The sequence below is a fragment of the Convolutriloba macropyga genome, chromosome 4 (genome assembly GCF_964194025.1).
Source record: "Convolutriloba macropyga chromosome 4, txConMacr16.3, whole genome shotgun sequence".
Classification (NCBI taxonomy): Eukaryota; Metazoa; Xenacoelomorpha; order Acoela; family Convolutidae; genus Convolutriloba; species Convolutriloba macropyga.
The window spans coordinates 69,694,701-69,706,767 of record NC_134471.1 but is presented as its reverse complement, the minus strand read 5'-3'; the positions used below and the strand labels follow the sequence as shown (position 1 = coordinate 69,706,767).

The following is a 12,067-nucleotide window of genomic DNA, read 5'->3' as shown; positions in this document are numbered from 1 at the left end:
AAAGAGTCTTATGCTGTTCTCATTGAATAATCTTTTTTTACTGTAATCAAGATAGGAGAAAAGACATTTTTCTCTATACAACTTGTTAATTTTTCAATATGGCCTTCTTTTTGCAAACCTTTCGAGTTCGTCAGTAACTCTAGGTTGTATTTTGATCGGAACGCTACGACCTCTTTGGTGCTTTGCTGTGTACTTTTGATGACATTTTGATTTAACAATATGTTTCTTCAATATTCCAATTCTTGAAACTGCTTCAAGAATTTGCGCGGTTGCCTGCTCAATTTTGTACAGACCCCACATTCTACAGTCTCTACTTTCTGTTGTTTCGAAGAGAAAGAGACAATTCTAAAAAAAGTGATTTTACCAATTTGGACAAAAGAGTCATCCATGACCTCCGAAAATTCTTTCCTTTTTTCCTTTTTGATGAGAAAATTTGGATGCGTACTTTTGAAATTTCTGCTGCCTTTCGTCTGGTCACCAATCCTGGTCACAAATATCCCACGGATTATATCCACAGAGGATGTCAATTTTACCAATTTTCTAGCGACGACTTTGTGAAGTGACCTAGAGCTGTTGATTTTTGATTTTGCGCTCCATTTCTTTGCTTTGCTTTTGTATAATTTTTGACCAGATCTGCATACACTGACTCTTTTTGGGTATAAAACTTTTGTAGGTGATCCAATTACAGGGGGTCTCTAGTTGGATTCCTTTTTTCGCTAAGAGAGCAAGTTTCCTGGTGGCTCCATTTTTCCCACGACAGAATTGGAGTCATTGTTCACGTTTCCAGAAGGCCTCTAAAAGAAGAAGCGTTTTTCTGGAGTCTACTGCTGACTGCCCCATGTTATGCTGATCGAATTACTCTTCAGTCCTATTACGCTGCGAATGAATTTTATTCATTTGGCAAATGGAGTTTCCGTCGCGTTTGCTGTTTACGCTTAAATGATTATTGGATTTCTTTTATCGTATTTGGATTTGGCGTCGCTAATGATAACTTAGATTTTTAATCTCAGTTTTGAAGAGCGAATGACAAAGTTTGAATTGCAACTGAATTATAGCAGTGAAATTAGGAGAATGAAAAGTATTTACAATTTTACTGCTCAAAAGGAAATGAAATGATCATAATTTGATCACGCAGAACGACAGCAACTTGAAAATGTTTCCTATATCGACAGACAGTTTCCTGTCTATCAAAATGAACAAATTGAGACACTTTCAAGTTTTGAACTAAATTAGAAATACAGGTGAAAATAATGCAAATGAAGTAGATATTGTAAGGAATTTTGTTCCCAATATTCAGTCCGTATGATAAATTGGAAAACTTAATTTATCAAACGTAAATGATGCTTTTTAAAAAATAAGTGTCCACTTAAGATAGTGAAACACCGCTTAAATGTTTTTTACAGAACACTTCTGTAGCAATCAGAGGTTAAAAAAAGATCTTATCTGAGCCAATTAAGATTGTCTCAGCAGTTTTATGCCTGCACTACCAGTCAAACTGGACAAAGTGGGTCAAGTAGGCAAACGAATTCTTTCTTCAAAGTGATTTGGGACTCTTACTTTGAAATGAACAATTTTCAAAGTCAGTATTTACCAAAAACAAATAGTAACGTCGCAACTCAACGTTGCAGATAGTTGCAGCTCACGAGAGAGGTTTGTTAATAACTGCGTACATTTGTAACCCAGGAGCTCCGTTTTCTGAGCGTCACCAACGAGAGGCCATCAGGTTCTCGGGTTAAAGCACAGCTGCAATAGGTATATCTGAATCCATATGTGATGCGGATATATTACGCAATTTAACTTCAAACTACTTTGATCTATTTGATCTAGACAACCCATAGGTCATATTTTTTACATAAATAATATACTTGTAATGGAATTGCTATCTTTTCCTTATGAACAATATCTAGTTTTCATACCATAAACAGCTGCCAAATTAGTTTTTTTTTGTGTAAATGAAGAAAAAGTAGAGTATTTGAATAGATTAGCAGAAGGTAAAACTAGCCATTACACTTAATGCATACCAATTGAAAGTGTTAAGATGCCATCTGTGGATAGTTAAGATGGATTGTTTTCGACTGGGGGGATGGGGGGGGGTTGGGCACGTTAATGAAGATTTGATTGTTAGCTTTTTTGAGGTAGAGATTAGGAATTTTTTTGTTTAGTGCTTCCAGCTTAGTTGTGCTTATCTTACGTAGGTTCTATAGTTCAATTTTTTTGTTTACTTTGCTTTGGGTCCACGTATTCTATAGCTGGGAGAGAACAATGGAGGCAAAAATGGAAAAAGACCCAAATAAGATGTATCTCATGGTTCTTATTTGTTACATTGTGACGTCATTAATCCAGAACAAACCAAATAGAAACAAACTCAAATTTAGAGGAAAATCAGGGACAATTGTAATTTTTCCCGAATGGGGTCATGGCATAGTCTGCTTATTTCACGAGGCCAAAACAAAAGTTAATCTTGGAAGATTCTTGCAAGACAATGTTACGTCTTGTACGATTCCTGCAAGATCTTGCAAGATTAACTTTTTCTTGAAAGATTATGTTTTTCGGAAGATCAAAACTCTATCCTGGAAGACAAACCTTTATTCTCGAGTAGGGTTTTTCCTCCGCAGGGATAATTTGGTGCACCAAATTCTGATGAAAGGTCAATTTAATTTTTTCTGGGGTTGTCTGATCAGAAGATTTATCATTCAAAAGTAGTGTACTCTAATTCAGAATTAATTATTACTGAGGATTAATAGAGGAAGTAGATATTAGGCGAAAAACCGATTAGGCGAAGTATATTTTTGTAGATATTAGGCAAAAATTTTCAACTAACACTTGTGGAAATTAGGCGGAAACCAATTGAAACAATTATAGTTGGTTTTTAAAAATCCACATGACGTAAGTGTCCCTCACAACTGTGTTCACATAAAAATGAGTCAATAAAGAGCAGGTTCAATGTATTATTATTTTTTCCCAAACAATTGCCTTATTTCCGCAACCCTCGGTAATATCAGAGAAAATGATTTTTGCGAATTTTACAGGGGAAAGAGTGGAGAACATAAAAAAAATTCTTGCTTTATTCTAAATAGTTGCGAGCATTGAGTTGCAAAAAAATTCGAGAAGAAAGTTGCCAAAAAGGCCAAAAAAAATCCAAAAAAGGCATTATTGGGAGGATGGACCTCCCATAAATAATAAATAATGGACGATTACTTTAAAGTCTCAACTGGAGTTTGAAGTAGTTTTAAAGATCATTAATTGGTTTTGGCTGAATTCATCAAAATACGAATTAAAAATTTTTGCCTAATGCTACACCAAAGAGCTTCGCCTAATATCCCATCTCCCGATCAATTAACTGATACATTTAAGTTTTCACAATTTATAAGCATTACATAGAATTCAAGTGCAGTTGGTTTCTCAGGTGTTTTCACATGTCACGGTGAACATTTCATGCTTTTCCACTACTGCAGGACAGTGTTTTCGGGCTAGTTGGGCTATGTTTGTGTCAGACAATTTCACCTGTAATATGCACTAGTTAGTACAGGCTTAGGCCTCGACCTATGGAAATGCCATGCTCGACCAAATAATTGCTCAAACATGCTTGGAAGCACATCCTCGCATGAAAAGACAGTGCTTTACACTAAATGTCTAAGTAAGGACTATTATTTGACCAATCAAAAAAGTTTTGCTAGACTTTTACCCTGGTTGGAGTTCTTGCATCTGTAAAACGGCTAAAGTAGATAAGTGAAAAATGTTTTTGCACCAAATCACTGTGCATCGCTATCACGGCTTGGAAAATCAGCATAATAATTCAAAAAAAAATTCTAAAAATTTGATTTGATTTGAAATTTTTAATTTTATAATATGTAATAATTTTGTCAGATAATAAACAAAGATAAGCATCTCTCCTCGTCTCTAAGTAGTTATCGCTAGCCTAGACTCGAAATTATTAAGAGACTGACCTCGACCAATACAGGGTATGAAAAGACTCTCCAGGATAGATTTTTGTCATGAAAAGAATTTGAATGGACTTTAATTGTTGTCCTCGACTTTGACTGGAACTAAAACAATCGCCCTCGAATTCGGCCAGACAAAAAAACGTGTACTGGAATTTGTCTGGACAATAAAACGTGTCCTGGAGTTTGACTGGACAATAAAGCGTATCGTGGAATTTAGTTGGACAACGAAACGTGTCGTGGAACTTGGCTACACAATAAAAATGTCCTCGAACTACGCTCGCAACCGTAGCAACGTCTTCGGTTAATTTTCATCAAAGTTAAGGACATGTAGCGCAATGGTTTAACCATTGGGTAAGGTTGGAGAGGGACACAAGCTCAAAACCAGATGTTCGCGCAACTTTTTTGATTTGACTAATTTTTGTATTTGAGAATAATTTAGAAGTACTTATGAAAAAATTAGCCTCGACTTTAAGTAGGGTCCTCGACTGTGTAATTTAATTCAATATTCCCGCCCATCACCTAAAATTAATAGATCTTTTCTTAATTCCAGGTCTAGACACTTGGGATATCACCTCCTCCATTAAATTTTCTCATCTTCTTCGCTGCTCTCTGAAATATGTATATGATTTGGTCAAGGTTCAAAAATCTATCAGCGCAGTTTCCTTGGTATGAAAATTACTTTTCAACAAGTTTTGCGAGTGTTTCACTTTATTAAAAAAAATGAGGGGAGAATAAATCTTTACTATTGTGTTTACCAAATCAAAAAAGTTCAACGGCCACTGTTCACGTATTGGTTGTCATCGTACCAGAGATAGAGCAAAATGAAACTAAAACAGCAGATTTCCAGCAATCGCCGGAAAAAATTGGCTTCCGCTGACATTTGAACCTCTTGTGGAACGTTTTTTTTCCAGTTTTTGAGAAGATTTTTCAACCATTACCACCCCTGAAAACACATAATACTAAAAGAAGGGCACTCCTCAAAATCATTTACTTCAAAAAAAATTATTATCAAAAAAAACAATCTTCAGAAAAGTCTTTTACATCATATTTTCCTCTGATACCAAAAAATAGGAATATCACCAATATGTTTCAACTATACATTCTAAGAGATTTAACGAATTGTCAACAGGGATAAGTCAAGATTTCTTCACAATTGTCATAGAAAAACGTTCATAAGAGGAATCCTCAAATCAGGGTCCCAAAATAGACTTTTGGCATAGAAACAAAATGATGGCATAAAAAGATATTGGCGAATTTTATGATGGCGAATTTTATTCGCATATTTCCTTTTCATTGCCATATCAAAGGTTTGATTTTTTTGCATGTCTCAAAATCCAGCAGCGGTCAAAGGACTCGAAATGTTTTTTATTTAATAGAGTTTTAAAAAAATTGTTGATGTCTCGTTTCAAATGTATACTCATCGTTCTAAAAAAAATTATGGTTTTTTGATTGTTTAAAAAATTTTGTTTATGCAATTAACTGACACACAGACAACCAAAAACAAAAAGTTTCTATAAAAATGTTGGCGTAGCTTTTCATTATATATTCTTACTAATCAAAAACTTGAAAGCATCGTCACGGAGGAAAAAATAAAGCAAAGACCGCTTCTTTAAAAATGTTTGCTAAGAAATCCATCTGTCGATGTTTGGTTCCTCATAAAAAGAATTAGCAAGTTATAATTGATCAATCTTATTATTCAACATTTTTTTAACAATTGCGAGGACGCATGTTTCTGCTCAGTCAAATTTGATTATTTTGCTCCAAAATTATAGCAAAAGGAGAAAAAAGTTGTGTTTTATTAGAGGCTACTTTAAATTCCTTAAAAACAAATTTTAACGCATTTGAAGAAGGATAGCCATTTTAAAAACTAAGAAAGAAAACCGAAAAAGGAATGGGGTGTGTTGGGTAACAAATAATGAATATTAAATATATACATTAAATATATATATTAAATATTTTTAGTTAAAGCTATGTTACAGAAAATGTATTCGATTACGCAAATTTCCTTTAAAGAACCATTACACGAAAGACACAAACAGAATCAAAAATAACTCTTTGGTTTGTTTTTCAGGGTTCTATTTCTTTCATTAATAATTTTTTAATTTTTTAAACTTTTTTTCTATTTCAATAGGTTTCCGATATAATTCAATTATTAAAAAAGTTTTAAAAAACCGAAAAAAAATTGGAGGAGGAATTTTTTTTTTAAAAATTTTTTTTTAAAAACTGTCTGTGAGTCCATTGTTTTCAAATATGTTGCACGGTAGTTGTTTTCTGTAGTATTTTTGCGCAAAACTGAATACAAAAGAGAAACTGTGATGCTACTGATGTACAACGAAACCATACAGAACAAAATCAAAACAATGCGTTCAATTATGTGCTGGCTTCTCTGGCTTCTTGGACAAATTATTTTCTGAGCAAAATTCAATCCCTTTTTTGTAGACCATTTGATTCGACAAAAGCAGTAGTTGAATATTGCTCTGAATTTTTCGTTTTAGGAGAAAAACTAGAACAAATAAAAAAGGTTGTGTCAATTTCTATCGGTTCTAACACTTACCCATATTCCATACTTTATTCGAAATTTGACTTAAAATAAAATTCACTAAGCTGGCCAAATATTCAATTACCGAGACAAGATCAACAAAAAATCTTGATTTTCGAGACAGCTGTTTCTGACACTTTTTTCTATTGATAGGTCCTGATGTTTCAACTGAATTTCTCTATTGGGTTGTAAATTATTTTTCAGTTGAACGTTTATTGCAGCCAAATGAAAGTGAGAAGCAGTCACAGAAACATTTTTTGCTTTCAATTAGAAATGAGAACTCAATATATTAAAAATTTTATACAGAAAAGAAAATCGCAATTTGAAGTTAATATCTCAAAGTGTAACTGGTAGTTTTAAACTTACCTTTTATGGGCCTTAGTGGATGCATAAATGTTGAATTGCTCAACTGAGGTTAGTCAAAAACAGATTAAGAGGAAAAGACTCCTTGACAAAAATTGATTTCCACTTTAAACTTTTTCTCTCCACAGGCTCAAACTCACTTTAATCCCTGCATATTGTTTACTAGTCTAATTGGTCTCCTATCTGACAGAATGGGAACAATTTTCAAAAGTAAACACCTTTAAAAAAGTAGAAAAAAATTCTCACCACACTACCGCAGAAAATAAGTAAAAAACAATGTCCTTATTGTTATTAAGGATTCCATTTGACTGTTAGTTGAATTGATCACAAATGGGAATTCTCTAAAACGTCCGGAAAATGAATAAAATTTTTTTTTAACACTGTAGACTTTTAAATATGCCTTCTTCAATTGTCCAACAGTTTAGTGAAACAGTAATTCAACATTCACAAGAATCAACCAGCTACTTTTAGCGCAAAGTTCGAAAAAAAGGATGAAAAAACTTTGGTTTGCTTCAATTTGTTCAGATTTCAAAAATTTTGTATCATTAGATAGTTTATTCAACTAAATCAAAGAATGTTTTTTTGTTCAAATCCTTACTTTAGACTTAAGATAGCTTTGATGCTTACACTATTCAATTGCTGGCAGTTTGATTTTTTTGCAGTTTTTATAGGACTTCTGTATGTTTTCACTTCAAATAAAAAACCGGCTATAGATTTTGAGGTAGAAAAAAGTCTCAACTGCTGCACAGTTCTAGCCAACAGTGAAAAAAACGGTTAATTTTAACTAAGTTTACTAAAAGGATGTGAGTAGCCAAACTGGTCACATATGAGGAATTTTTAACAAAAAAAACAGAAAAAATTCTAGTGAAAAAAAGAAGAAGTGTATGATCTTTGTCAGCCATCTTCTCAACTTATGCTTGGTAGACTTTGAAACGTTTTTTAGCCAGTTGACTCCAAATGAAGTAAATCATCAAACTACAGAATCCTCCTGCGTGTGTGAATAAAATGCCAAAAACATCATTATTTCAGTACGAATTCTGAGCTACAGACCAATAACTATCATCAGTGCAAAGAAAGGTGCTGAAATTTCTGTACAATTAAAAAAATATATCTTTTTTTAACTTCGACTTGCATTGATAATTTTGTATTGCTGTGGTGATTGGTGCAGAAAGAAGATTGTAAAATATGGTAAAAGAAAATGTTAGATCTCTCAACTTCCTCCAATGATTGCTCCTTCCCCCTTTGTCCTAAGTTCGCTGCTAAAATAGACAGACCAAATTTTTTCTGGCTCAACAACCCCCCTCCTGCCTTGGAAAAAAATAGTTTCGTCACAACCTTGTCCCGCTAAAGTCTATTCGTCTACTCGTTCGCGTGAGGCATAGCTGCGTTAAGTATCGTTTCTGTTTTCTGTTTGTCTTTTTGTAAGTGTGTGGGTGGTGTGTGTGTGTGTGGGGGGGGGGGAAGAGGAGGAGGTGGGCGGGTCGGTTCTTTAAGATTTCGTGAGCCAGACGAGTGCAGCTACGTGAGACAATTTGAATATTAAATCCCAATCAGAAACAAGTGAAATCTAACCGACAATTTGAAGATCGCAACACAGTACTTAAATGCATAAATGTTGAATTGTTCAACTGAGGTTAGTCAAAAACAGAACAAGAGCAAAAGACTCCTTGACAAAAATTGATTTCCTTTTAAAATTTTTTCTCTCCACAAGCTCAAACTCACTTTAATCCCTGCATATTGTTTACTAGTCTAATTTGTCTCCTATCTGACAGAATGGGAACAATTTTTAAAAGTAAACACTTTTTAAAAAATATCAAAATGTTTTCACCACACTACCGCATAAAACAGTTCAAAAACAATGTCCTTATTGTTATTAAGGGTTCCATTTGGCTGTTAGTTGATTTGATCACAAATGGGAATTCTCTAAAACGTCCGAAAAGCTAATAAAAAAACACTAGAATTTTAAATATGCCTTCCTCAATTGTCCAACAGTTTAGTGAAACAATAATGCAACATTCAAAAGAATCAACCAGCTATTTTTAGCGCAAAGTTCGAAAAGGAAGATTTTGGTTTGCTTCAATTTGTTCAGATTTCAAAAATTTTGTATCATTAGATAGTTTATTCAACTAAATCAAAGAATGTTTTTTAGTTCAAATCCTTACTTTAGACTTAAGATAGCTTTGATGCTTACGCCATTCAAATGCTGGCAGTTTTATTTAATTGCAGTTTTTATAGGACTTCTGTATGTTTTCACTTCAAATAAAAAACCGGCTATAGATTTTGAGGTAGAAAAAAGTCTCAACTGCTGCACAATTCTAGCCAACAGTGAAAAAAACGGTTAATTTTAACTAAGTTTACTAAACGGATGTGAGTAGCCAAACTGGTGACATATGAGGAATTTAAAAAAAAACAGAAAAAGTCTAGTGAAAAAAAAGAAGAAGTGTATGATCTTTGTCAGCCATCTTCTCAACTTATGCTTGGTAGACTTTGAAACGTACTTTTGCCAGTTGACTCCAAATGAAGTAAATCATCAAACTACAGAATCCTCCTGCGTGTGTGAATAAAATGTCAAAAACATCATTATCTCAGTACGAATTCTGAGCTACGGACCAATAACGATCATCAGTGCAAAAACAGGTGCTGATGATATTTTTCGTATAATTAAAAAATATATTTTTTCAACTTCGACTTGCATTGATAATGGTGTATTGGTTGTGGCGGTTGGTGCAGAATGAAGATTGTAAACTATGGTAAAAGAAGATGTTAGATCTCTCAACTTCTTCCAATGAATGCTCCATCCCTCCTTGTCCTAAGTTCGTTGCTAAAGCAGAAAGAACAAAATTTTCAAATCCAATCACCCCAACCCCGGAAATAAATCTTTTTGTCGCAACCTTGTAGCGCAAATTTTTTTCGCCTACGCGTTCGCGTGAGGCTTAACTGTATTAAGTAACCGTTTCTGCTTCCTCTTTGTGTTTTTATGAGTGTGGTGGTGTGTGTGTGTGTGTGTGGGGGGGGGGGGGGGGGGGGAGGGTTCTTTACGATTTCGGGAGCCAGACGTCTGCAGCTACGTGAGACAATATGAATATTAAAATCCCAATCAGAAACAAGTAAAATCTAACCGGCAATTTGAAGATCGCAACACATGAAACTACTCGATCCGTTATTCATTATTTCTGAGCTAACCCCACAAAATTCAAAGCAGAATTTTTCAAGAGCTCTGTGATAAATCGCTGAGACTCCGTTATATGTATAGCTATCGTAATTTTCATCGATGATCGATAATGCTGTCTTTATAGTTGGGTCACCTTTGGGATAAGCTAATATGGGGGTAACTAACAAACTTGGCGCGCCAATTCGAGTAATAAATTTGTTGCCAAAATTTGGTTTGCGAAGCAAAATAATATCCGAATCGGTACACAATCCGCCAAAATTGAACAAAACAACCAAACGAGCCGCGGCTCTTAAATGAACTGATTTGAAAGGCGATTTCGTTATGTCTGCTAGAATGTTCTCAATTGGCGTGCTGTCGAACAGTTTTTGGGGTGAAATGTGAACCAATTCTATTTTGTCGGCGACTTTTCTGGGTAGGGTGTTGTTGATCTCTGCTGTGAGTTTCAATAGGTCGTTCTCTGGATCAAGAAAAACAAACCTAAAACAAGAACAACGGAAAAATTTCATAACGCCTGAGACAGTTTTTCTTAAGTCAGGATTTGCTAAGTAACGTTCTTTGTATTGATATTGGTTTTGAAAAAAAAAACAAGAAAAGAATATCCTACAAAATCATTACATTTAATTTTCATATACATATACATACATATATATATATATATATATATATATATATATATATATATATATAAATATATATAAATATATATATATATATATATATATTATATATATATATATACACACTATTATTTATGATTATGTACCAATTTATATAAACGGCTGAGACAGGTGTATAAAAACCAGCCTGGAACGGAAAGTTGAAATACAATGACAAACGGTAGAATGAGCGCACTAATATCAGGCACAATCCTGAACATCAGATAACTTTTGGATCCCAATTTTTAGAGATTATTGATTCAATATGTGAAGCTACGAAAAAGATCATTTACGTCAAAAATTAAACAGGTTAAGATTATGAAGCCAGCATAAAATTTTGGGATTTGACACTTTTAAATTTTTTTCTACCTCAAATTTCAGCAATAAAATTCTTACTTTTTTCAACAAAAACTAAGAACTCAGTTAAAACTAATTTTGCGGCAGATATCAAAAATCATTTCAATATTTAATTATATAAAAGTTATTGAGGCGTATTGCCCCCATCCGTTTTCTCAATGCCCCCAATTAAATTTGACATACTTTTATATAGCACCATTTCCATTTAAAAAAACAGCAGGTGCGCTTGAGGATAGTAAAATTTATGTGTCTGCTCAGCTGGGGGGGGGGGGGGGGGGGGTGGGCAAAACAGAGTTGATACAGTTAATAAAAAAATTTTTTAGAAAAAACCACAACGGTTGGCCCAAAAACTTTAAACTGTCTTATCCTAAAAGAGCTAAGGAAGACCTCGCCATAGAAATTGACCATTTTAATGACTGATTTTAAAGAAGACCAAAACAAGTAAAACAAAAAACGATTTTATCTCGTTTATCAAGCTTTTCTCTTTGCTTTGGTTTAGGTCTAAAAACTCCGCAACAAACAAAAAACAATTCCATAAACAGACTTTCATTTTGCCCTCCTTTACGAAAATACTCTGAACGTGCATGATTTTTCAAACTCCAATTTACTTCAAAAATAGCAAAAAGCATCAAGTAAAATTTTAAAAAAGAAAAAACAAGAAAATTAGAGCAGTCACAGAGAAAACAGAATAGAAGCCCAAATTATAGCACGAGAGAATTGATGAAACCTGTCTCCTAGCCATATGGTTGAAATAAAAACTTTGTGCTAAACAAATTTTTACAAAAGATTAAAACGAACAAAAAATGAATATCAAAAAGGACTCAAATGGGACAAAATTTCTAAACTGTAAGGTTTTCTTGATGTAAATATCAAGAAGGTGAATTACCATGAGGAGAAAAACTTTGTAAATTTTTCATTTTTTGTCTCTACTAAAATGTACTGACTAACTCTTGTCTTTATAAGCTTTCTGGCTCATTATTGTTTCTGTTGACTGATTTTTTTTTTTATAAAACACTAGGATCAATCTGTTTAGGAT

At 33.6% G+C, this 12,067-nt stretch overlaps 1 protein-coding gene across 1 annotated transcript in view; it reads right to left on the bottom strand.

Annotated features, from left to right (window-relative positions):
- Positions 1-3,328: 3,328 nt before the first annotated feature.
- LOC142338637 (uncharacterized) overlaps positions 3,329-12,067 on the bottom strand; it is an 11,536-nt gene continuing 2,797 nt past the window's right edge. Inside the window, exons 2-4 of the mRNA XM_075388481.1 lie at positions 9,966-10,495; positions 9,540-9,667; positions 3,329-3,504 (exon numbers count right to left, since the gene is read on the bottom strand). Of these exons, the coding sequence (XP_075244596.1) occupies positions 3,403-3,504; positions 9,540-9,667; positions 9,966-10,495 (760 nt within the window). The 3' untranslated portion in view covers positions 3,329-3,402. The remainder of the gene's footprint in view (positions 3,505-9,539; positions 9,668-9,965; positions 10,496-12,067) is intronic.